Source organism: Lemur catta, chromosome 1 (genome assembly GCF_020740605.2).
Source record: "Lemur catta isolate mLemCat1 chromosome 1, mLemCat1.pri, whole genome shotgun sequence".
NCBI classification, from domain to species: Eukaryota; Metazoa; Chordata; class Mammalia; order Primates; family Lemuridae; genus Lemur; species Lemur catta.
Genome location: NC_059128.1, coordinates 208,544,395 through 208,567,964, shown reverse-complemented (window position 1 = coordinate 208,567,964; position 23,570 = coordinate 208,544,395). Strand labels below are relative to the sequence as shown.

The following is a 23,570-nucleotide window of genomic DNA, read 5'->3' as shown; positions in this document are numbered from 1 at the left end:
CATATGTCCTTCCAGTTTTTTTTCTTTTGGCATTCTTACATAGTTAAAATGATATGATCTAGTTCTCTTTACATATATCATACATATTACATATATAATTATATAAATTATATTCTGCTTTTAAAATTTATATTATATATTAAATTATAAATCCACATAAGGCATCTCCATCAATAATATTTTAATGGCTTTATAATTTTTTGCTACATGGTTGTACTATAATTTATTTAACTATTGCTCAATTGTTGGTCATATAGTTTGTTTCCTTCCAGTTTCTTAATGTTATTTTTAAAATTACAAGGAGAGTCTTTATTCAGAAATCTGTGCACACATTTCAGATTGTTTTTTAATGGTAGAGTCCTAGAAAATGTTATTATTGGATCAAAGAGTATAAGTATTAAGTTTTAAAATATGTTTTGGCCAAATTGCCTTCTGGGAAACTTATGTCATTTTAGTTGCCTCTTCACAGGGTGTGGAGGTTCTTGTTTTCATCTGATCTCTTCATCAGCAGTTTTTAATTTGTTTCCTCATATGTCAAATGGGGTGTTGTAGTTTGGATATTTGTCCCTACAACCTTATGTTGAAATTTGATCCCCAATGTTGGAGGTGGGTCCTAAAGAGAGGTGTTTGGATTATGGGGCCTATGCCTCATGACTAGTTTGGTGCTGTCCTCATGGTAATGAATGAGTTCTTGTTCTATTAGTTCCCACAAGAGTTGGTTGTTAGAAAGAGCCTGGTATTCCACTCTTTTCTCTTCTCTGACTTTCTCTTTTGCCATGTGATCTCTGCACACACTGATATCCCTTCACCTTTAGTCATGAATGAAAGCAGACTGAGGCCCTCACTAGAAGCTGAACAGATGCTGGTACCATGCTTCTTGTACAGCCTGCAGAACTGTGAGCCAAATTAACCTCTTTTCTTTGTAAATTACCTAATCTCATATATTCCTTTATAGCAACACAAATGGACTAAGACATGAGGTAGTGACAGAACTTATAGGGTTGTTTTTGAAATAATGCACTTTAAGTGCATGGCATAATACTTGTGATGTTAGCCCTCTTTGGTGATGCCTATTTTTTTTCTTTTTTCTTTTTTTTTTTTTGAGACAGAGTCTCACTCTGTTGCCTGGGCTAGAGTGCTGTGGCGTCAGCCTAGCTCACAGAAACCTCAAACTCCTGGGCTCAAGCAATCCTCCTGCCTCAGCCTCCCGAGTAGCTGGGACTACAGGCATGCACCACCATGCCCGGCTAATTTTTCTATATATATTTTTAGCTGTCCATATAATTTCTTTCTATTTTTAGTAGAGACGGGGTCTCGCCCTTGCTCAGGCTGGTCTCGAACTCCCGAGCTCAAACAATCCACCCGCCTCGGCCTCCCAGAGTGCTAGGATTACAGGTGTGAGCCACCGCGCCCGGCCTGGTGATGCCTATTTTTATTTATTATTTGAATTTTTGTTTGTTTGATAGATAAAAGTGGTATAGTATTTGTTTTAATTGAATTTTAAAAATACTAGTGAACTATAATAATTGTAATGTTTTATTAGCTATTTCAATTTTTGCTCTGTGACTTGTTAATGTTTAGTTTGAGATTAAGATATTTTTGTGTAGATTTTTTCTATGTTAAAGCTATTAAACCTTTGTTAAGTTTATAGAAGTTATTTTTTTTGTTTTGCAGTTTGCTGTTTACTTTATAATTTTGTTTTTGGTGTCTTTTAACATATAAATATTTAAATTTTTATGTTGTCAAATCTAGAGATCCTTTGTTTTGTGGTTTCTTCTATTACTTTTATAGCCTTACTTAAATAAAGAGTAAGTACATAATCATAGTTTTCTTATATCATCTTTTAGTGTTTTTGTTACATTGAACTTTCATATTTCTTTCTTTTTTTAAATTTCAAAATATTAAGGGGTACAAATGTTTTTGTTACATGGCTTGATTCAGGGCTGTAAATGTGCGCATCACCAAAATAGTGTTCATTTAGTGAATTTTTGCCCCTCCTCTCTACCCCTCTCCCTGCTGCTTGATTTCCAATGATTTTTACTTCCTTTTGTGTACTTGTATGCCCATTGGTTAGTTCCAATTTAGTAGAGAGTACATGTGGGGTTTTTCCATTCTTGAGATACTTCACTTAGGATAATGGTTTCCAATTCCTTCCAAATTGCTGCAAGAGGAATTAATTCATTCTTTTTTATGGCAGAATAGTACTCTATGGTATTCATATACCACATTTTGTTAATCTACTCATGAATTTATGGGTACTTAGATCGATTCCAGGTCTTTGCAAGTGTGAATTGTGCTGCAATAAACATTCCAGTACAGGTGTCATTTTGATAAAATGACTTCTTTTCCTTTGGTTAGATAGCAAGTAGTGGGATTGCTGGATCAAACAGTAGGTCCACTTTCAGTTCTTTGAAAAACTCCATACTGTTTTCCATAAGGGCTGTACTAATAGCAGTCCCACCAACAGTGTATAAGCACGCCTTTCTGTCTGCATCTGTGTCAGCATCTATTGTTTTTGGACTTTTTGATAAAAGCCATTCTAATAGGACTACGGTGATATCTTATGGTTTTAATTTGCATTTCCCTGATGATTAGTGATATTGAGCATTTTTTCATATGTTTGTTGGCCATTTGTCTATCTTCTTTTGAACAACTCCCATGCATGCCTTTTGCCTACTTTTTAATGGGGTTGTAAACTTCTGATACATGTTTTTGTCTATGGCATGAGGTGAGACTCAATTTTCTTGGTAGCATTTATTATATATTCCTTTATTGATTGGTGGTACCCACTTCTTTATTTAAACCATTATATTTTGGAATTTATAGTCTGTTCCTGAGTCTTATTTTATTCTGTTGATTTTCATGTTAGTTCCACCGTTTGGATTATTACTGTTATATAATATCTTTAAATATCTGTAGGAGATAGTTCCTTTTTTCATCACTCATTTTTAAAAAAACATTTTTGTAATTCTTCTAGCTTTATTAATTCTTTCAAATAAACTTTACAGTCATTTTGTTAATTCCCCTTATCCCCACAAATTTATTATAATTTTGAATAGAATTATATTAATTATAACTTAATTTGGGAAGAACTGAAATTTTAAGATTTTAAAAAAATTGTCTTTGTAGAAATACAGCTCATTCAAATATTTTGCATTTTTAAGTGAAAATTTTTGTTCTTCTCATATAGGTCTCACACATTTCTTAAAGGTTATTCTTAGGCAATTTATGTGTTTTTTTGCTATTGTGAATATAATTTTTTTTCAATTTCTTTTTGCTGGTTATTCTTGGAGTATAAGCTATTGATTTGGAGACATTTATCTTATAACCTGCTATTTTATAGAAATATTATGAAGTCTAATAGTTTTCCAGTTGATGATCTTGGTTTTCTTTAACATATAGGTACCCAATAAATATTTGTGAAATAATGAATGATAATCATGTCATCTACAGATAGTGATAACTCTTCCTCATCCTTTGTTTACTATAGTTATACCTTTTATTTCTACTTCTTGTTTTTGTATTAATCAGAAGCTCCAAAACAATGTGGGATATATAAGAAATATTATTGAAAATAATTAATTGTTCAACTTTGGGCTCACATTACATAGAGGGTTTTATACTTATTTCTACTCAAACCCTCTGTTTTAAAAAACACATTTTAATATTAGCTTAATAGCAATGCTTAAAAAACCTAATCATAATACTCAGTTGTTTTGCTTGTTTAGGGATTCCACACTGCACATGCATCTTAGGTGTGCTGAAGGCAACAGGAAGGCTATCTTATCCTATTTGTGTATCTTTTTTTTTTTGGTTATTTTTGTCACCTGTATTATTGAAAGCACCATTTGTGTATCTCATTCAGTTTACACTAAGTTTTGGGGTTATTTATAGTGTGTAAGTTATCTTTGAATGCCGTAGTTGTCTGGATGCCTTTGTTTAGTCATACAATTTAACTTTTAATTATGAAAAAAATAGAGTGGTCTTACAAACCTCACTCATCACCCAGCTTCAACAATCATCAACATGTTGCCATAGTGGTCAATAAAGTTTATAAAGGACAAGAAGTATTCCAAACTCTTAGTGAGGAGCATGGTGGAGACTATGTATATGGAATTAGTAAACCAGATAAAATAATTTCTAAAAATCTTATTAGTACATTTTTAGTTTACCAATGAAAGTAATTCATGTTGTTTGTATAAACTGAAAATAGTGCAGAAATTAAAAGTCAAAGTGCCCTTGTCCCCTGTAAACCCTAGTCCTACTACCCAATGGGAACCCAATACCCATTTGGCAAGCTTTCCCTAAGGGCTCCTCCACATACGTGTAGTTGGGCATTTCAAGCCCCCTGCTCCCTGACCCAAAGGGAATGAGATGTCCCTGCTGCCTTGTGAGAGGGGAAAATCAGGGAGTGGGTGGTCAGCTGGTGAGTGTGGTGACTCTCATTGTGCCACCTCCAACAGAGTCCTGCTTGGTGCCTCTGAGTCTTATTACTCCCTTCATTCCCAGGCCAGTTCTGCAGGAAGTTGGTTTAGTCTCTCTAGCAAATACACCTGGCCATGTGGGTATTAATTTTTTCAAAAGAAAACAAAGTCTATATAGGGAAAAAAAAACCTCTCTCCCTTTAGTGACTTTGATCCTACTTCTTGTAAAATAATAACTCTGGTGCTCTTGTGCTATGGATAATTCAAATCCTTCTGGAGTTTGTTGATTCTTTCTCATTCTCCATTTTCACCCTGATGTGTGGAGCAGATGGATTGCCCCAGTGCATTCTGATACATGGATATAAAGCATACGCAGCTTTTTAAAAAAGTAGGGGTAAATCTAGAAGTGCTAAGAATTCTTTTTCCCCCCTTTTTATACCTGTAATGGTAGTTTCTTAGGGGAAACATTCATCTCCTATTGCTGTTACTACTGAAATAATCAGTTCTTTCCAAAGGAGAGCTACCACCCAGTTTTTTTCAGAATCCATTGTTAAACATAAAGAAAATACAGTCCTTTATTGAATACTTGATCTGGATCAAATGATAAAAATCAATGCATAGAATATTGGATTTATAAGAACTGTACAGTTTATTCATATAATATATTCAAATGTAATCTAATAAGGAGAGTTTCCAAGATTTGACAGTCTGTCTGTCTCTGGAGTTTTGTAAGCTGCAAAAAGATATAATTATGGTCATTGAATTTCCAATATCAGGCAGTCTGTTTGTCTCTGGAGTTCTGTAAGCTGTAAAAACATATAATTATGGTCACTGCTGTGAGTGAGAAGTTGCACACATATTACCATTGTAGGTATATGTGGTTAGCAAAGGTAGCTTTTATGTTCAAAGGTGCTGTGATGCCAGCTAAGCATTCGTGGTTATTCACATCTGAATGAAAGGGTAAAGAAGTTAATGCTTAGTAAGAAAAAGAGCCTCCATGTGAGGATTCAGGCACTGTCGTATATTGCTAGTGGGAATGCAAACTAGTACAACCACTTTGGAGGGAAATTTGGCAATATCTAACAAACCGTTGTTTCAAAACTGGTTTATTTGCTTCCCTGTATTAGAAGACTTTCAGAGTTCACATTTAGTTTGAGTCAGCTTATTCACCATACCTAATGGTAGAGAAAAAGGAGCTTTCATAGGTTTGAGTCTCATATTACATTTTTTCCTCTTAATTTAGCTATTTTCTTAAAGTACTTATGTGCAGTTAACACCAACAACTGGCTCTGAGGCTTATTAAATGGAGTAGCCTCTAATTTTAAAAGGCTCTCTGGTAAAACTACTTTGGGGAAAATGTTTGGCAGTTTCTTATAAGTTAAACATACACCTACCCTTTGACTCAGCAATACCACTTCTAGGTATTTAGCCAAGAGAAATGAAAACACATGTCTACACAAAGGCCTTTACATGAATGTTCATAGCAATTTTATTCATATCCCAAATTGAAAAAACCCTGAATGTCCATCAGCAGGAGAATGAACAAATTGTAGCTACCTACACGGTGAAATACAACTCAGCAATAAAAATGAATGAATCACTGATACATACAGCGTGGGTGAATCACAAAAGAATTATCCTGAGAGAAAGAAGCTAGACACAAAAGAATACATATTGTATGATTACATCATATGAAGTTTTTGAGCAGGCAAAACTAGTCTATTGAAAAAAATCACAACAGTGGTTGCCTGGGGTTTAGGAACCAGGGTTGATTGGGAAGAGACATGGAGGTACTTTCTGGGGTAATGGAAATGCTTTTTATCTTGAAAGGGGTATGGGTTACATGGATGTATCCTTTTGTCAAAACTCTTTGAAACATATTTCAGATGAGAATATTTCAATATATGTAAATTTTACCGCTCCCCCAAGATAAAGACATTTTTATGAAAAAGGTTTTCCAGTTTTTCCTTGGCCAATTGCAAACCTTACTCTGAAATTTTAGCTGAAATGATACAAATAAAGGTTAGATGTTTGTGTATAAAACTTCTTACTTGCTTATTGGCTATTTCACATTGTATTCTTTCTTTAAATCTCAGAGTACAACGTTAGTAACAATGACATTAAGCGTGAAGAATCAGAATAAAATGTGTTAGGAAAAAGTAGCCTCTCTGAATGTAACGTCCTCTCTGTACAGCACAGTTCTGAAAGGTGAGCTCACTTTTCCCCAAGTGGTAGTAAGTGGGATCTTTGGTCATATCACAGTAGGCAAAGAACATCCTTCAGTTGAGAATCATGATACTGTACTTGTGCCTGATCTTTAGGAGTAGTTCAGGAGACACTCTATAGCCCATCTAAGGATTTGAACCTTTACCATTTGCTGTGTCAACCTACATTGCCTGCCTAGATAGTGAATTCTGTTGGCTCCTGTGTTAAGCCTCTGGATTGTATTACCTGGCAGCCTAGAGAGGCTGGAAGAAAAGGAGAGTAGAATTGTTGTCTGGAGAAGTTTGTTTTAAGAGCATTCTTTTAAAAACATGTATGTATGTATGTATGAATAAATGAATGAGACAGAGTCTCTGTTGCCCAGGCTAGAATTCAATGTCATCATCATAGCTTATTGTAACCTCAAACTCCTGGGCTCAAGCAATCCTATTGTCTCAGCCTTCCAAGTAGCTGGGACTATAGGCGCGTGCATGCCACCATGCCCGGCTAATATATCTATTTTTTGTAGAGATAGGGTCTTGCTATGTTGCTCAGGCTGGTCTTGAACTCCTGGCCTCAAGGGATCCTCCTGCCTTGGCCCCCCTAAGTGCTAGGATTACAGGCATGAGCCACAGTGCCTGGCCAATTATTTTATTTTAAATATCCAGTGAGTCTGATGTGTGTCTCATGATGTGATACCTCTAAAAAAGAAAAAAACATTCAGATTCTCATTGTTTCTAAGATTTTCCTCTCTACCCTGATATCCTCATCCTCCAGTTTCCTTTTTGTTTCCAAATAAGGAAGTCTGGTAATCTATTGGGGCTGTAATCCTGTGAGCATTTATCCATCCAAAGGATCAGCTCTCAGCAATAAAATGACCTTGAGTGAACTTCAGAGAGATTAGCTGGGAGAAAGGATTAAGCACATTTATGTGAGTGCAGTGCCTAGAGAGGAATGGAGAGTGAGCGAAGTGGCAGTGGTTCCTGGAATCCAGTGGCTGCTAGGTGCTGCACGTGTGAGCAGCAAGACCCTAGATACTTACCTTACACCTTGGTGCGGATAACAGAGGCAGAGATGAGGTCATATCACCATTTTGTAGGAAGTTGCATCAGGCTGCAATATGTGGCCAAAAAAGGTACTGTGAGAGCAATGACATTTGTTTTATGTATGTCTTGTCATTTATCCTCATTCTTAGCAGAATAATTGTTTAAGAAATTTTACATTTTTAAAAAATTTACTGGCAGTACTGCCTCAAGGTTCTTGTTAAGGAGTTTAAAAAGGACTTTTTTTTTTTAAAGCAAGCATTAATCAGCTATTACAATATTATAGATGGTCATTAATCGAGATGGGTGCATAATAAAAAGATGATAAAATATTCTTAAGAAATCAGGTAAGATGGCCTTTGCCAAGTATGAACTTATTTGAAAAGCCTACATATGCCTGTACGTAGATATATGTGTACTGAATATTATACACTAATGAGATAACTGGTAATTTGTGGTAAAGGAATGATGTTTTACTTTTTAAATTTTTTGTTTAGTTGTATTTCCTATTTTTAAAAAATAACCAACATATATTGCTTTTGTAAAATGAAAATAAGAATCCAGATGATAAAATTCACGTTCCTGAAGACAAACATTGAGTCTGAAGGCTTCATGTTAGCGCATGAGCTGATGACAGATGGTGTCTAACAGTAGAAGAGGAGCACTTCCCTTCAGTGGGCTGGTGAGAAGGAACAGCATTTCTAAGTTTGTCTTCCATGTATTTGGGAACCAGCAAGACAAATACTCTGAGAGCTGAAGCAACTACTTATTTCTGAGACTACTTTTATGGATGGGCTTACTGGGATGCTCCCACTTTTTTTGTTTCTGCCTTGAAAATGTTTACAATAATTTATTCTCCTTGGATCACAGGCTAGAAAAGGTGATTAAAGCAAATGTCTTTGCCTCTCCCATTACTCTGCTTATACTTGGAACTTGTTTCTTCAAGATGAGGGAGTTACTAAATGGAGAAGTGTGCCTTTAAAATAATTTCATTATTTTGCAGTATACTTTCTGACTGAGTTATAATTCATGTTTGCATTATATTTTATACCATGTGTGTATATAGTATATAATACATGCATTATATTCTCAAAGGCAAAGGCTACTATATATTTGATACTTAGCAAAGGATAACTTGTTAATCAGATTTTGCTTTCCATACTTCAGACATACATGTGCTCCCTTGTACATGCATACAAATCCTTACAGGGCTTGAATTCAAGTGTAAATTATTGCCCTAATTTTACTAAAGTTAAATCAGAATAAGAGCTTTATAGCTTTGTTAATAGTGAGAAGAAGTATTAATAATTTGAAAGAAGAAGAATTTCTGAATCCTAACTCAGAACATTACATATACTATTGTTGCTTTCTTTTTTCTCCTACTAAAGAGGTTATGAAATGTTCACCTACATGCTTTGTGCCTGTCAGTCATTTTATTCTGGTTGTGACTCAAGACGATGATGAAAGTTTGAGTATCTTAATGTAAGTTTTGTGGGTATTTAAATAGCATTTCTGACATTGCTTCAATCTCATATTTATGGGATGCTATCAGTTGACTTCTTGGAATACTGTAATAATGATTCCTTAGGATTAGGGGAATGAAACTCAAGAGATGACATACTGATTTGAATGTGTGTTAATCAAGACCCATATTTTTTGTAATTGTTGGGGGTCAGGGAAAGTCAGCAATTGGAGGTTTGCTTTTTCACTGACCGTCCTCCCCTCCTTTTCTTCCTTTTAAAGAAAAGTATATAAAATATCATAAACAAATGCATACCTGTAAATTAAGGTAACACTAGCTGCTGCAACAAATACCCACATTCCAATGGATTAATACATTTCAATACACTATCCCTGGTCAGAGAGCCATTTTCCCTCAGAGTTCTTCAGGGACTCTGGCTGTTTCTATCTAGTGGATCTGCCATCCCTTAGTCTCAGAATTGTCACCTTGCAGCCTGGGAAGAGGGAAAAGAGTGGTGAAGACACACCCTGGGGTGTGTATTCTTAAATACCCTGGCTTAGAAGTAACATACCCTTTCTGCTCACCTACCATTGGCATTCACCAGTCACATGACCCTAACTGGAGGTAAGGTGAGTGGGCAGGAGATCAAGTCCCTGGCTAGGCAGCTGCCTTTCGGTGAAAGTGCTGTTGTGTGGAAGAGGCACTGTGACACGCTGGTGGACAGCTAGTCAGGTGTTAGTCTGCCTCAGGTGCTCATTGTAAAAACAGTCAGCTTAAGAAGTACCTATGTACATCCATATAGATAAATAACATAAATGATAACATTCTTTCCTGTATCTTGCTGTTTTTTCTTAAAACTTACTATATTTTGAACTTCCTTTCCTATCAGTCATATAGACCTCTCTGATTTTATTTAATGGCTCCATAGTCTTCTATTACATGGCTGTATCATTTATTTACCCAATCCTCTATGAATGGACATTTGTGACAGAAGAACAAACTATAATAAACATCTTAGTACCCCCTTAGTTTGCACTTCTGTTAACATTACCTTAGGTTAAATTCCTAGATGTGGAATTTCTTGGCTAAAAGGCTACATATTTAATATTTTGACAGATATTTCCAAATTAATTAACAGAAAGATTATTTATACTTTTACATATAGAAAATCTGCCTACACTCTTGCCAATCTGGTATATTATTAATCTTTAAGATAATTGCTAATCCATCAAGCAGAAAAGATCCCATTTTATTTTAATTTGCATTTCTTTATTAATGAAATACTATAGTTTGAATGTATGTGTCCCTCCAAAATTCATGTGCTGAAACCTGACCCCTCAAGGTGATGGTATTAGAAGGTGGGGTCTCTGGGAAGCAATTAGGTCCTGAGGGCTCCCCGCTTGTGAGTGGGATCAGTGCCCTCATAAAAGAAGCTTCAGAGAGCTGCCTGCCCCTGTGTGGGGCATGGTGTCCATCCCTTTTGCCCTCCCCCATGTGAAGCTGTAACAAGGAGACACCATCTAGGACGCAGAGAGCAAGTCCTCACCAGACACTGAATCTGCTGGCGCCTCCATCCTGGACTTTCCAGCTTCCAGAATTGTGAGAAATAAATTTCTATTATGTATAAACTACTCAGTCTGAGGTATTTTGTTATAACAGCAAGAACAGACTAAGACATGAAGTTAAACACCTTTTAGACGTATATTCATTGGCAGTATTTCATCTATGCATTGTCTGTCTCTATTCTATGCCTATTGTGTTAGTTTCCTGCAGCTGCCGTAACAAATGACCACAAAACTTGATGGCTTACAACAATGGAAATTTATTTTCTCACAGTCCCAGAGGTCAGAAGTCCAAAATCTAGGTGCCAACAGGTCCACTTTCCAGAGGCTGTAGGGGAGATTCAGCTTCTTGTCTCTTCTAGCTTCTGGTGCTCTAGACATTTCCTGGCTGTGGCTGCGTGCATCATTCTGACGCCCATCTTCACCTTCACATGGCTGGCTCTGTGTTTCTGTCTCCTCTTTGTTTCTCAGTCTAATCTCCCTTCTCCTCTCCTCCTATTACACCATATTGTTTTGTCCATGACACTGCTTCCAGCCAACAGACTTGATTGAATCCAGGGTTGTGAGTGGGCTAAGAATGGGGTGGGTATAGGTGTTGAGCTCTGGGGAGGGCTTCGGGTGTGCTGGAAGGAGAGGTAAGCAGATCTCAAGCCAGGGCTAGCTTGTTTCCCAGGGTGCTGACCCTAAAATCAGCACAGAAGGAAATGTTAGGCCAAAAGTTTACTATCACCTAGGCCTCAGTTTCAAAAGTATTTTGCATACGTATAGATGATTATCTTTATTGAATGTTAAGAGAAGCAAACTAGTGGACACCCTCCCCCCCAGCCCACCCCCAATATTTCCCCCTGATGCTGCATTTTCATAACCAACAGGAAAGGACCAAGAATAGAAACGATTAGGGCTGCGGTCCCCAACCTCTGGGCCGTGGACTGGTACTGGTCCATGGGCTATTAGGGACTGAGCCAAAGGGCTCCTCCTCCACCGTGCCCCCTGTCCATGGAAGAATTGTCTTCCATGAAACTGGTCCCTGGTGCCAGAAAGGTTGGGGACTGCTGGACTAAGGCATTGGAATTCAAAGGGTGTTTGCTTCTAGTCTGAATCAGCAGCATCAGGAGAGCTCATTAGAAATGCAGAATCTCTGGCCCTATGCCAGGCCTACTGAATCAGAATCAGGTGATTTGTATGTACATTACAATTTGAGAAGCTCTACTCTGGGAGAGTATTTATTAAAATGTAGGTATGGGACTTTGAAATTTAGTGCTAAAACAGAAGAGCCTCTCTAGAGGGATTAGCCATTTTCACAGGTTTTCCTAATCTCCTCCAGGGCCATGATTGATTTTTATTCTGAATTACCCAGGTGATGGAGCTAGTTTTGCCTCTCCTGGAGTTATGGAGAGCTGCAGTAGAGGCCAGAATGCCACTTCCAAGTTACTGTTGCTAAGGGAACTGTTTGCACCGAAACTTCCACCTCAGCCTTGGTGGAATGAATGTTTCATACAAGGTTACAAGGTGAAATATCAGCAGAAATTAAGAAGCTTTTAAAAAAGTATGAATTTGTAATAGGAAAAAAGGAGAAAAGAGATTTGCAAAAGTATTCAAAAACAGAACTACTTATGCCTAATAACATACTAATAGTTCTCAAAGAACTTTTAAACAGTCTCCCTTCCAACATTTGGAGAACCTGGGACAAGAGTACAAATGGAGGCCACATTTTAAAATTTATTTTGCATATTCACATGTATTATATATATCTTAGTTATATCTTTCAATATATTCTATCTTTCTACCTTGACAAACATACCCTCATAACAACAAAATTAAAATATGGTTTTTATAAGGTATGGTTTTTGTAAGACTGAAAAATCAGAAAATACCAAAGATTGCTACATTGAATTATTGTTCATGTCTGAGTGTTGTTGATGGGCCAGGGATATGTGAATGAGTGATAGATATATGCATAATCCATAAGTCATTAGTTATTCCATTTAACATTTTTTCTTGTTTTCACGCTAGCAAAATTGCTATGTTGTTATTGAGATTTTCACATAATTCGAACTCCGTTGAGATCAGTGATGTAAAGTAAATGTGACCTAAGTAAAATATCAATGTATTTAATGAGTACAAGAAGAATTTGAGTATATTTGCCTCATGAATTACAAGAAAAAGAAAAGAAAGAGTGTTGATGCTTGTTACTATTGGACAGGATACTTCATTACATAAGAATCTACAGCATTCTTGCCATGGAGGAAGGATTTGACACGTTAATTAATTTGTCTTTTCTCTTACCTAAGCACTTCCGCAGCTCAGATCCTCCTTGCACCCTGAAGCAGTGGGTGTTCCTGGTGTCAGCGGTGCTGCAGCCCAGAAGCCATCCTAGCATTTGGATGTGATCGCCTTTTCTTTTCAGGACATAGACTAAGAAATGTGGCATATTTCCCTGGGCCTGCCAGTGTTAAGAGTAGATATCCAGGGCTACTGTGCGCCATGCTGGCACTGAGCTCTGCATGACCGGCGACTGAGGCACCCAGGTGTTCCTGAGGATGCATATTCATGGCAGGGAGGGTGTAAGATGGGGAGCCCTCAAAAGGGAGGGCCTGAGGAAGAGGTCACAAGGACACTTCCGGTGGTGAGGTGTGGGGCGTGTGAAATGTTCCATATCTTGATCTGTTTGATGGTTACATCAGTGTATACATTTGTCAAAATTCATTAAGCTGTATGCTAAAGATTTGTGCATTCTACTGCATGTAAATTGTACTTCAATAAAGTACTGTTGGTATAAAAAATAAAGGCTACCAGAGCATACTTTTCTGTATGTAAATTAAAAGGTATAACTACATAGGATTCCATCACTTTAATGCAACTATTTCATATATTCTTTTCTCATATGCCCACACAAGTACACAAACCTATCTCGTGCTTTCTTTCATCTTTCTTTCTTTAACCTGGCTGTAATCTCACCATGCATATGATTTTTATGTCCTTGACATTATATTTTAAATCTTTTCTGTGGATGTGGACTTAATTATATAATGATTGCTTCCATTTTTTCACCTGTATAAATAGTATTACAGTCTACATTGTTACATACAGTTTTTATTTTATTATGTTCTTGTGATACATTTTCAGATACAAGATGAATGAGTAAAAGATTATGAAGATTTTAATGACTATATTGAAGCTCTGTACTGTAATGATTAAGATGTTGGGCTTTGGAGTTCAGAATGAGCTGGGTTCAAGTTCTGGTTCTGTGTCACCTTGGATAAACTACTTCAAATCTGGTTCAATATCACCCTTAGAATTGTTTTGAGGATTAGATGAGGTAATGTATATGAAGTGTTTGGTATGGAATCTACCACACAAGTGCTCAATAATCACTGGGTAAAATATCGTGAAACTACTTTCCAAAAGGACACTGCTTGTTTCACTCACTCCCTGAGGTTATGCAGAAGGACTAGTTTTTCAACATAACTCCAGCATTATGTGTTAAAATCTCATTTATTTTATGGATGAAATGAGATATTCTATGTTCTTTTAATTGTATTAGTTGATTACTAAGAAGTTAGACATGTTTCTAGTGTTCTTGATTTAAAAATCTTTTAAATTCTTCCTAAAAAATTCTTCTCCTTTTCAAAATGCCTTTAATCCATTATTAGTTTATGGATGAGACTACAACACTAAAGTCATCATTATGGGGCAGGTTAAGCGTTTCTACAGCATAGGACCCAATAAAGGAAGGAAATATGTTTGTGTTATTTCTGACTTGGCCAGTAAGACAGAGCAGTGAAATACAGTGTGCCCCCTGGAGGAACTTTTGTACTAGCCCAGCAGCTGGTGTCTCTGAGTCTCTGGACCACAGATGTCTCCTAAGTAGTCAAGTCTGGTCTAGGTGTGGGGGTGGGAAGGTGGTGCGGGCTGGTGAAGGTTCATTTGAGTGCTAGGTCCCAATCCTTTTCTGTCATTATCTAACTAATTAAACCAGGTAATCTGTAAAATTCATGGTTAGTGCCCAGCTGACAGCTCGTGCTCTATTTATGTTATTAACAGAGAGGTGTGTGGCACAGTGTTTAAGAGTGGAGATCTTGTTAGTCATTATTACAACCCCTGGTGTTAAAACCTAGTTTGGCCAATTGGCAAGACTCTTCCATTCTTTCTGTCCACCTGATCCTCTGGGCAAAGTCATAATGTCACAGGGTCTGCCCAAGTTGGGGCTGCAGACTTCTCTGGTCCAGGTGATATTTTGTTTCCCTTTAACATATTTATGTATTTATTTATTCAGTTCTTTTTTCCCCCCTGAGCCCATACTTGAGTCTTTTAGATCGCAGTGTATAGAAATTTCTAAACAGCAGGAGTGGGAGGCTAAGGGTTTCACGACCCTCTATCCCTTACCAGTTGCAGCACTCAGATAGCATCTTGATGTTGTCAGCACTCTGCTCTAAGGAGGATGGTTTTAAGCATTAGTAAAGGGCCCGCCCCGGAGCCCATGGTGCTCTCTCAGACTGGGAAGTGGAAAACACAGGGGTGTTGCTTGCTGCCTACAACTCAATCCCCATGACACACTAGGCTATTATTCTATCACCTAGGAGGTTAGAGGCTGTGTGTGGTCTTTGATACCTTCTGCATTTCTGGTCCAGGGTAAAACACAGTCACACTTCTTTGTACCTATCAGGGATAGAAAAGAGACAAGTTTTTCCCTGGTGTATTTCTAACTTTGCCTTAAAAGAAATTGTGTTGAACTTCACTTATCTCTTCCCATTGCCTCATGTGGGTGGGTTACAAAGTTTATCCTAAGTTTATCCCTAATCTGTACACATGAAAAATAGCAAGGAGCAAGCCGGGAGCCTCCCCACAGGACAGGGAGGCCAGGGCAGATGTGTAACAGGCACCGCCTTGGTGGGTCATCACTGGTTATGCTCAACTGTTCCTGGGAGAAGGAAACTCACTTCACAGATGAGAACAGAGACTCAGAGTGTACTTGCCCTGATCGCCCGGTGAGTAGGCGGCAGAAAGGAGCTTTCCATGCGAGGCCGTCTGGATCTGAAGCAGGCCCTTTCCCACTGCAGCTGGACGTGTTCCTCTAGGACCAGAGAGCTCCTGCATTTCCTCCCCTTGCCCATCTCTACGGGACTGGGTAGCAGCACCGCCCAGTACCAGGGCCAGCCTTTGTGTCTCTTTCGGTATAGAGCATAAATATGCCTTTTGGGGGCAGAACCGAGCATGCCTCCATTCCAACAGGCCCACAAGTATAAGGCATCGCTAGAAGCTGGATGTGTCTGCAGTCATCTCCATGCCCTGAGTCAGATGCTGAGTCTGAGAACCCTTCGTGATCTGTCACAGCTGGCCAGGTTAGATCCTGTGGCTCCCTTGCTAGGAAGACTTCAAGGATAACCGTGTCACTCCCTGGCTGGGAGCCAAGCAACCTCAGCACAACCTGGGTCAAAGGCAAACCAGCTCATTTCTATTCTTAGAAAAACCAGTCATGAATTTTTGTCCTGTTCACTTGGTAACCACACAAGGCTGGTGAGAAGAATCTTTGTCGGACGGCTGGGAATCCTTAGATTCCCATGACGAGAGACACTAGCCAACTTCCCAGGCATGGAAGGGGCCTCTGCCCCTGAAGGCCAAGGGTCTGGGAACTCCATCACATATGGCTGAGGTTTGCCCTCTGAGAGGCAGGTGATCCAGGGCTGACCCAGGCTTGGCACTTAATTTGTTAGGTAACCACAGGCAAGTTCAGAATCTCTCTGGATCTCCATCTCATCATTTAAAAAATGAGATAGGTTGGCTTAGCTCATTTCTGTTGTCCCTTTCAGATCTTACATCTTTAAGATGTTTAATTTAAAGCATACCTCAAATATTGCGTTAAAAGAACAATAAATTGTACCCTATAATTTTGTTTTCCTCTGGGTTTATCATCTCTTAAATATGCTCCCTCAGGTAGGAAAAAGAAATAATGAAACTCTATTTTTGAGAATGCCACTTTCTTAGACCACTGGGAGATTGTATCTGAAAAACCCTTCAATTATGTAAATTCTGTTTTGCTGAAATTCTGTTATTGTCTACTTGTGTTTTACATTTTAATATGGAAAATTTGAAACATAGTGAAAGAATTATACAATGAACCCCCATGGACCCGTCAACCAGCTTCAGCAATCATCTGTATTTTGTCAGTCATGTTCCATCTATCCTCTTGCCCCTAACCCATGCACACTTTTGGTGGAGGAGAGTGCAGTGCTGGAGTATTTTTAAGCAAATATCAGACTTCATATTTTACTGTTAAATGCTTCAATTTGTGTTTCTAAAAGAGAAGGCCCTCCTTTTTGTAAAGCGTAACTTCAATGCCATTTTATACCCACCCGAATTAACAGTGAAGCAGGAGTTCTTTGAATCTTTAGTGAATTCAGGTTGGGAGGGGTACTGGGATGCAGGAGCTCTGGTCTGGATTTAACCCTTGTCCTCCAGAAATAATGATAGAATTCATTGAGCAGGATCTTGGAGCTTCACCTGGCCCTTGCCCCCTGCCCCCTTGCAAGACTTTCAGAAAGCAAATATGGGAAAGGCCTGCCTATCCAGAGCATGTATATAACTAGCATACTGAGCACCTACTGTATACATCTCCATATACATCATTTCCTTTCACTACCACACCAAAGCTGAGAATAGAAACCGAGCCTCTGGAAGGAGCTCCCCCAATGTTCCTTCTGATTGGTCAACATTAGAATATCATAGTGGGACCATGACTCCATGCTGAATAGGTGAAAGGGTGTGAAGTCCCTATGCTGCCTGAGAAAGATTTCTCACACAGTGATAGGATACACAAAAGTAAAAGTTTATTTGTTTCTCTGAGGACTAAAGTAAGAAAGAGAGGGAGATAGAGGGAAAAGGGAAGGAGTGACCATGGCACACAGAGGAAGTGAAAATGTCAGGCACTGAAGGAAGATTGTTTGGAGTTTTATAGGGTAGAAATGGCTTTTTTTTTTTCTGTTTTAATAGACTGATAACAGAAGCAGCAGCCAAGCTGTTTTAGGTGTTCTTTCTGGCTTATCTGAGTCCTTGGAATATGGTTTTTGGCAGGAACTGAGGTAGAGTTCCTCAGAGTTGGAGCGGGGAGTTTGCGTATCTACTGTCTGCTTAGGGCTCTTTAAGGCTGAAAAAAACAAAGTTTTAAGAGATAACTAGTTAGACCACAGGTGTTTTAATTAAACAAAACAAAGGAGGTAGTTGTGTTATAAGTTTTTTTTTTCCAAAGGGGCAACTATATGTTGTAAGTTTATTTTTCTTATTTTCTGTTTGATAGTTTACTTTCCTCTCTTAGGTTATTAGTAAGACCACCTTTCAATAGGAAATTCCCATTTAGCAGCAGCACACAGGCTGTTTGGTTTGTGTCTTAATCTAACCACGTTTTACTCCCATAGAAATAATAACCAGTTTATTCTTTAAGATTCCCTGAGAAATGGATAAATTAGGATAAAATCTTAGGCAGAGAGAGCATGAAAATGCCCTCCTCTCCCCAGCCCAGGCTAAGGGATTCTACGCAGTCTTCTCCTCTGTCTCTCATCCCCTTTCCCCAAATGGATAGAAATACAAATCACAGGGCTTAGAGTCACTTCTTAGGGTTAGAGGACATGTGTAGGTTTGTGCTTGAAAAGTTTGAATTTTTAGCTTGGAAACCTATAAACTTTTACTCAGCAAGGAGAATCTTTAAATAGAAAAATGGAGAATTACCTCCTTAAATGTGTTTGGCAGTCAGAAGAGGCCCCTTAAAATATTCTGGAAGGGAAAAAAAGGTACGAAGACAAGAAAGGAGGTAAAAAGGAAGTAAGGGAGGTAGGGAAAGAAAAATCAAAGAGCCCTAATAAAGCCCAGATTGGTTTTATGACCCATCGTGAGTGAGAGGAGCTCTGGTGACTTAGGCTGTTTGTGTTTAAAATGTCCTTCTGCAGACCCAAAGGAGTAGACAAATACTTGCCTTGGTAATGAGGCCATCTGGCAGGTTTTCTGTCTCTCCCAAAACCTTGGGAAGGGCTCTAGAAATGTGTTCCCATGTTCAGATGTATAAGCTTCAAACCACACAGTCCCCGATACAGTCCTGCATCTCAAAGAGAAGAATGTACCCAAAGCCATATCTTGATAAGTCCCAGATTTCCCTACTAATCAAACTTTCCTTTTTTATTTTTAATTTCTTTTCATAATTTGTAAGTATTTAACCTAATTTGTATTTCATTTGTGCAGATGAAATTATGCAGCAGGAAGTCAGGCCCTTGGTGGCAGTGGATATAATAGAACAACTTCACAGACAATTTGCCATTCTTTCAGGTAAGGGGCAAATTCATTTGCATTTCCAGATTTTGATGGGAGGGTGTCCTGCTGGGAGGGCCCAGCCTCTTGAACCTTGAGGAATAATTTACTGAAGTCTCACTCACCCACTGAGCCTCAGCCTCACCCAGGACTAGAACAGACTGAGGACTGTCCTGCCGGAGTGGGCGGGATCTCACAGATGGTGTTGCTTTTGCAGTTCAGTTCAATCTGATCTTTCCTGAGGAGTACATTTCTTTGAGGTTGTAAAGAATAGAGCTGAAAAGATTTTGAGAAAGGAAAAAGAAATAACTACTGACATCAGCTGCCACCATGATGTTCTCCCAATGTTCTTGTTGGTACTAAAAAGATTCAACCTTAAGAGAGTCTTGGCTTTAAGGATTCATGAGTGTTGCTGAGGTTATTTGTCTTCTGAGAGATTTGTCTTTTATTCTTAGCTCTTTTAAGGAGAATTCCATCAAGCATTTGGGAATAAAGGGAAGCTACTGTTAATAAAAGGCTAGAAATGTTTTGAGCAAAGCACAATGCTGAAAAGCTGTCATGACTTGAATACTATTCTTTCTTATTCACTTAGCCAAGGGTGACATGACATTAATTACTAAAACTGGAGGTACATGTAGTTAGACTGAACTTGAAAGCATGGAATAGTGACATTTAGAGGACCTAGTATATATCACAGAGGAATAAAGTGCCAAGTCATTCTCTTTAACTTTTACATCTGTTCTGAAAAACGCCACAAAGCCATCTTAGTTATATTACATCAGGAATATGCACTTATTATGGATTTTACTCTACAATATGGGATGTAAAAAGTCACATTTCGTTCCTTTCTTTAAACCATATTTAATCTGCTCCAAACTCCTCGTCCCACTGATGTGAGGGAGATGCAATCTCAATTATTATTGGGATACCTCTCCCCTTGTCAGCATTGCGCCCTGGGTGGGCACATCTTACACAATCCAGAATTTCTGGGGAAATTGTCTGGTCTTTCCTCCATGTTAGTGACACCTCAGATAGTCACTGAAAGTTACATAAATTCAGGGTCCTCATTTTTCTTATTTCTGCCTGTATTGCCAGTGCTTATATCAGAAACTGGAACCTAAAAGGTGCTCAGTATAAAAGTATCAGAATCCTCATGGTCTATCCTGCGAGGCCAGTGGACTCACTGCTCGGCGCGTGCCTAGGTAGGGATCACAGTCTTGGACCTGGGGGAGCACCTAACCAACCTCCTGAAGGTGCTGTCTCATAGCCTCCTACAGTGAGACTAGGCTTGTGCAAGACAAAAGACAGGATGGGGGCTGTCCTCTGCTTTCCTGGAAACTGCTGCTGTGACCCTATAATACAGAAGGTCCCAAGGCACGTCAAGGTCTGGAATGATGGGGTGTGGTGCGGTGAATTCCTATAGCCTTAGACCAAAACTCTAATGCTTCCATATGTGATTCTGGCATATATAATTACACAAGGGCTCATCTCGGGAAGGAGTCCAATGACTGAGTAATTCATACTTTTAATGATCTAAATTTATCTCTTTTGAGTATTATCGGGGCATTTCTTTCTAATATTATGAATTACAGGCAATATAGGAAAAACATAAAGTGGTACCAGACAGCTCTGGATATGGATTTGGATTCTGTACCTGCTAGTAGTATCACCTTGGGCAACTTTTCTAAGTCACAGTTTCCTTATTTGTTTAATAAAGTCATCATAACCTTGAGGATTAAATGACAGAATATATAAAAAATGCTTAGTATCACAACTGCTAAATATCTTTTTTCTGACATATTTTAAATTCCCATAAAAATGTTTATTTTAGGGTTCTATTACAAAAAATATTTTTCAGTATGTTACAGTTTTTATAAGGAACCAAAAGTCATGCTCACAGTGAATGTGGTTATACAATGCCACCCTTAAGTCAGGAATAGAGATAGTTGTCACTCATTAGCACAGAACATAGAACTGTGAAAGCTCACAGATGACCAAGTGGGCACTTCTGCTTTAGGATAGCACTTTGACCATGGTAAATATAACGCTTCATTTCTGAGTTTCTCTTGTCATTTAAATTTGCCTTTCTTATGGGAGAGAAGCATGGATTCGCTGCAATGGTGCTTTCAACATGGCAAGTCTGGAATAATAGCAGCAGCCAAGTCTGGAAGAGTATCAGCAGCCATGGGTTTCTCTGAGTCAACACTGTCTGGAATCGGCATGCCTGCTTTTCATCTTTAACCATCCCTCTTCTGGCAGAAGCAGCAAACATCAGCAACAAGGCTGTCACGGGTGCCTGTATAGTTGTGATCGTAAAACAGAAATCACTGCGATTAGGTGTTTTCCCACAGCTGTGGCAGCTGCTCCGCCTCACAGCAGTTTTCCTTTTCCTGATTCAGCCAAGCAAGATGAAGATTCTCCACCTACAGAATTTTCTGCAGATTCCACTAAGCTCTGGAAAGAGCCAGAGGTCCTGTAAGCCAGGACAGCTATGAAGGAGAGGATAGAGCCTTTTTCTCAATGAAGCCCTAGTTGCCTGGTTAGCTGAGCTCTGTGCATGTGTTCCCACGGCTGGTAGGAGGGCAGGGGGTCATTGCACGAAGCCTGACCCAAATCTGTGGTCAGATGGTTGGAAGCCTTCAACAGTGAGGCCTGTGAGCAGGGCCACCAGCAGGAATTGGATAGTGACCAGGACTGGGGCCTCTGGTGGCCCTGACCTTGGAAGACACTATACGTGTTCACAGTGAACTTGGGATATTTCTAATTTTAGGGCTTAGCTAGGAAACAAGAGAATATGAGCAGGTTAGTGTGGTAGAAACAAAGGACCAATGCTGGCTTCTTTCCCAGAAACTCTTGGCTGACTTCTGCCTATGTCTCACTCTGGAACCATGCCACACAGCCACTCCTGGCAGGGAGGGAATCTGAGAAGGCAAGCATGTAGCATTCTAACTTCCATAGTGGAAGGTGCTCAGGGAGTCAGGGAAAGGGGGGCTGGGAATGAATTAGCCATTTATCAGTGTCTGCCATAACTCTTTTCCTTTAATTGTGAGGAATTATCCTTTTATATTTCTTTTAATGGTTATCTTCCCCCTTGGAATCACCATATCTGAATCTCTTTCTCTCCCTCTCTTTCTTCCTCCTTCCACCATATCTATCTATCTATTTCTCTCTCCCCCACATATTAATTTTAATCTTTTGAAAGCAATTGATAGTGAAGGAATAAAATACTCTTAGGCTTGTTGAGTCCCCAGTGTTTCTACCCATACATACACACGTAGGGGGTTGGTGGCGGGTGGAGCTCCCAGGGGGCAAGTGGGAAGAGTGGGAAGCTCCCACCCCAAATGATGGAGAATGTCAAACCAAGACAGTTATCAGAGCCAAAACTCCTATCTAGCTCAGATATGGAATTAGTGACTTGGAACCTGGGAAGTGAGAACCGATGCAAGAGGTCCAGAGCAGGGCTGTTTAATAGCCAGTGGGACGTGCATATGTACTTTTAAATTTTGTAGTAACCATATTAAAAAGGTAAAAAGAAGCAGGTGAAATTAATTTTAACAATAGCTTTTATTTACCTATTATATCTAAATTAGTATTTCAACATGTAACCAATATTCAAAATTATTGAGATTTTATATTCTTTTTTCATACCAAGTCTTTGAAATCTAGTTTGTATTTTATACTTAACAGCACATCTCAGTTTGGACTGGTCACGTTTCAAGTGCTCAATAGCCACATGTGTCAAGTGACTATTGCATTGAGTAGTGCAGACAAAAGAAATGGTTCTCAAATACTTTGGATTGAATATCTCCTTTTTATAACAAATGATTTATATTTTCCCCCCACTATGCTGAAATGAAATTTATAGCTACTGTAACCTCTATCAGTTAGGGTAAGCTAAATGGCTATAATAAATAGACCCCAAAGTATATAGTGGCTCAAACAAACACGATAGAAATTTAGTTCCTCCTCTTGTCCTGGTTCAGTGTATGTGTTCCTGGTAAGCAGATAACTCCGCTTCAAGCAGAGGCCCAGGAGTGAAGCCTCCTTCACTTCATGTCAATGGAGGCTCTTATTACTATTACCCATTTTGCAGCCTCCTTCTTATCTGCATCCGGAGAGCAGACAGGCTAAGAGAACATGGAAGGAGCATAGTGCTTCTCAAAATCCTCAGCCCAGAGACAGCATAGACGACACTGCATTGACTTCATTCCAGCCAACACCCACGGCCCTGGCAGGAATCATCTTTTGTACCCCAAGTACTTAGCGTTTTCTGCAGTAACGCTAGTTCTCTCTCATTTGATGAAAAGATAAAAAATCATACCAGGAGAAGTAAGGTTTATTTTATTTAAATTATCATTTTACTTAGTACCAAATAATTTGAGTTTTTTTGGTCTTCCTTGAATGGAACTTTGAACAGCCATGAGTTCTTTCTCTTGGATTACCACATTTTCTCACCAGGTGGCACTAGATGCCTTGTTGTGGATTGTCAATAGTTGTCTGTAAGCCCCACTTGGTTTCCTTGGTGCTTGTGCCTCTTAAAAGTAATGTTCAACTGCAGGTGGATGCCCACAGTTAACCTTGG

General features: G+C 38.8%; 1 protein-coding gene across 1 annotated transcript in view; it reads left to right on the top strand.

The window, feature by feature from the left end:
* The window catches only part of MCF2L2 (MCF.2 cell line derived transforming sequence-like 2), a 207,706-nt gene that overhangs the window by 16,010 nt on the left and 168,126 nt on the right, over positions 1-23,570 (top strand). Inside the window, exon 3 of the mRNA XM_045539773.1 lies at positions 18,923-19,006. Within this exon, the coding sequence (XP_045395729.1) occupies positions 18,923-19,006 (84 nt within the window). The remainder of the gene's footprint in view (positions 1-18,922; positions 19,007-23,570) is intronic.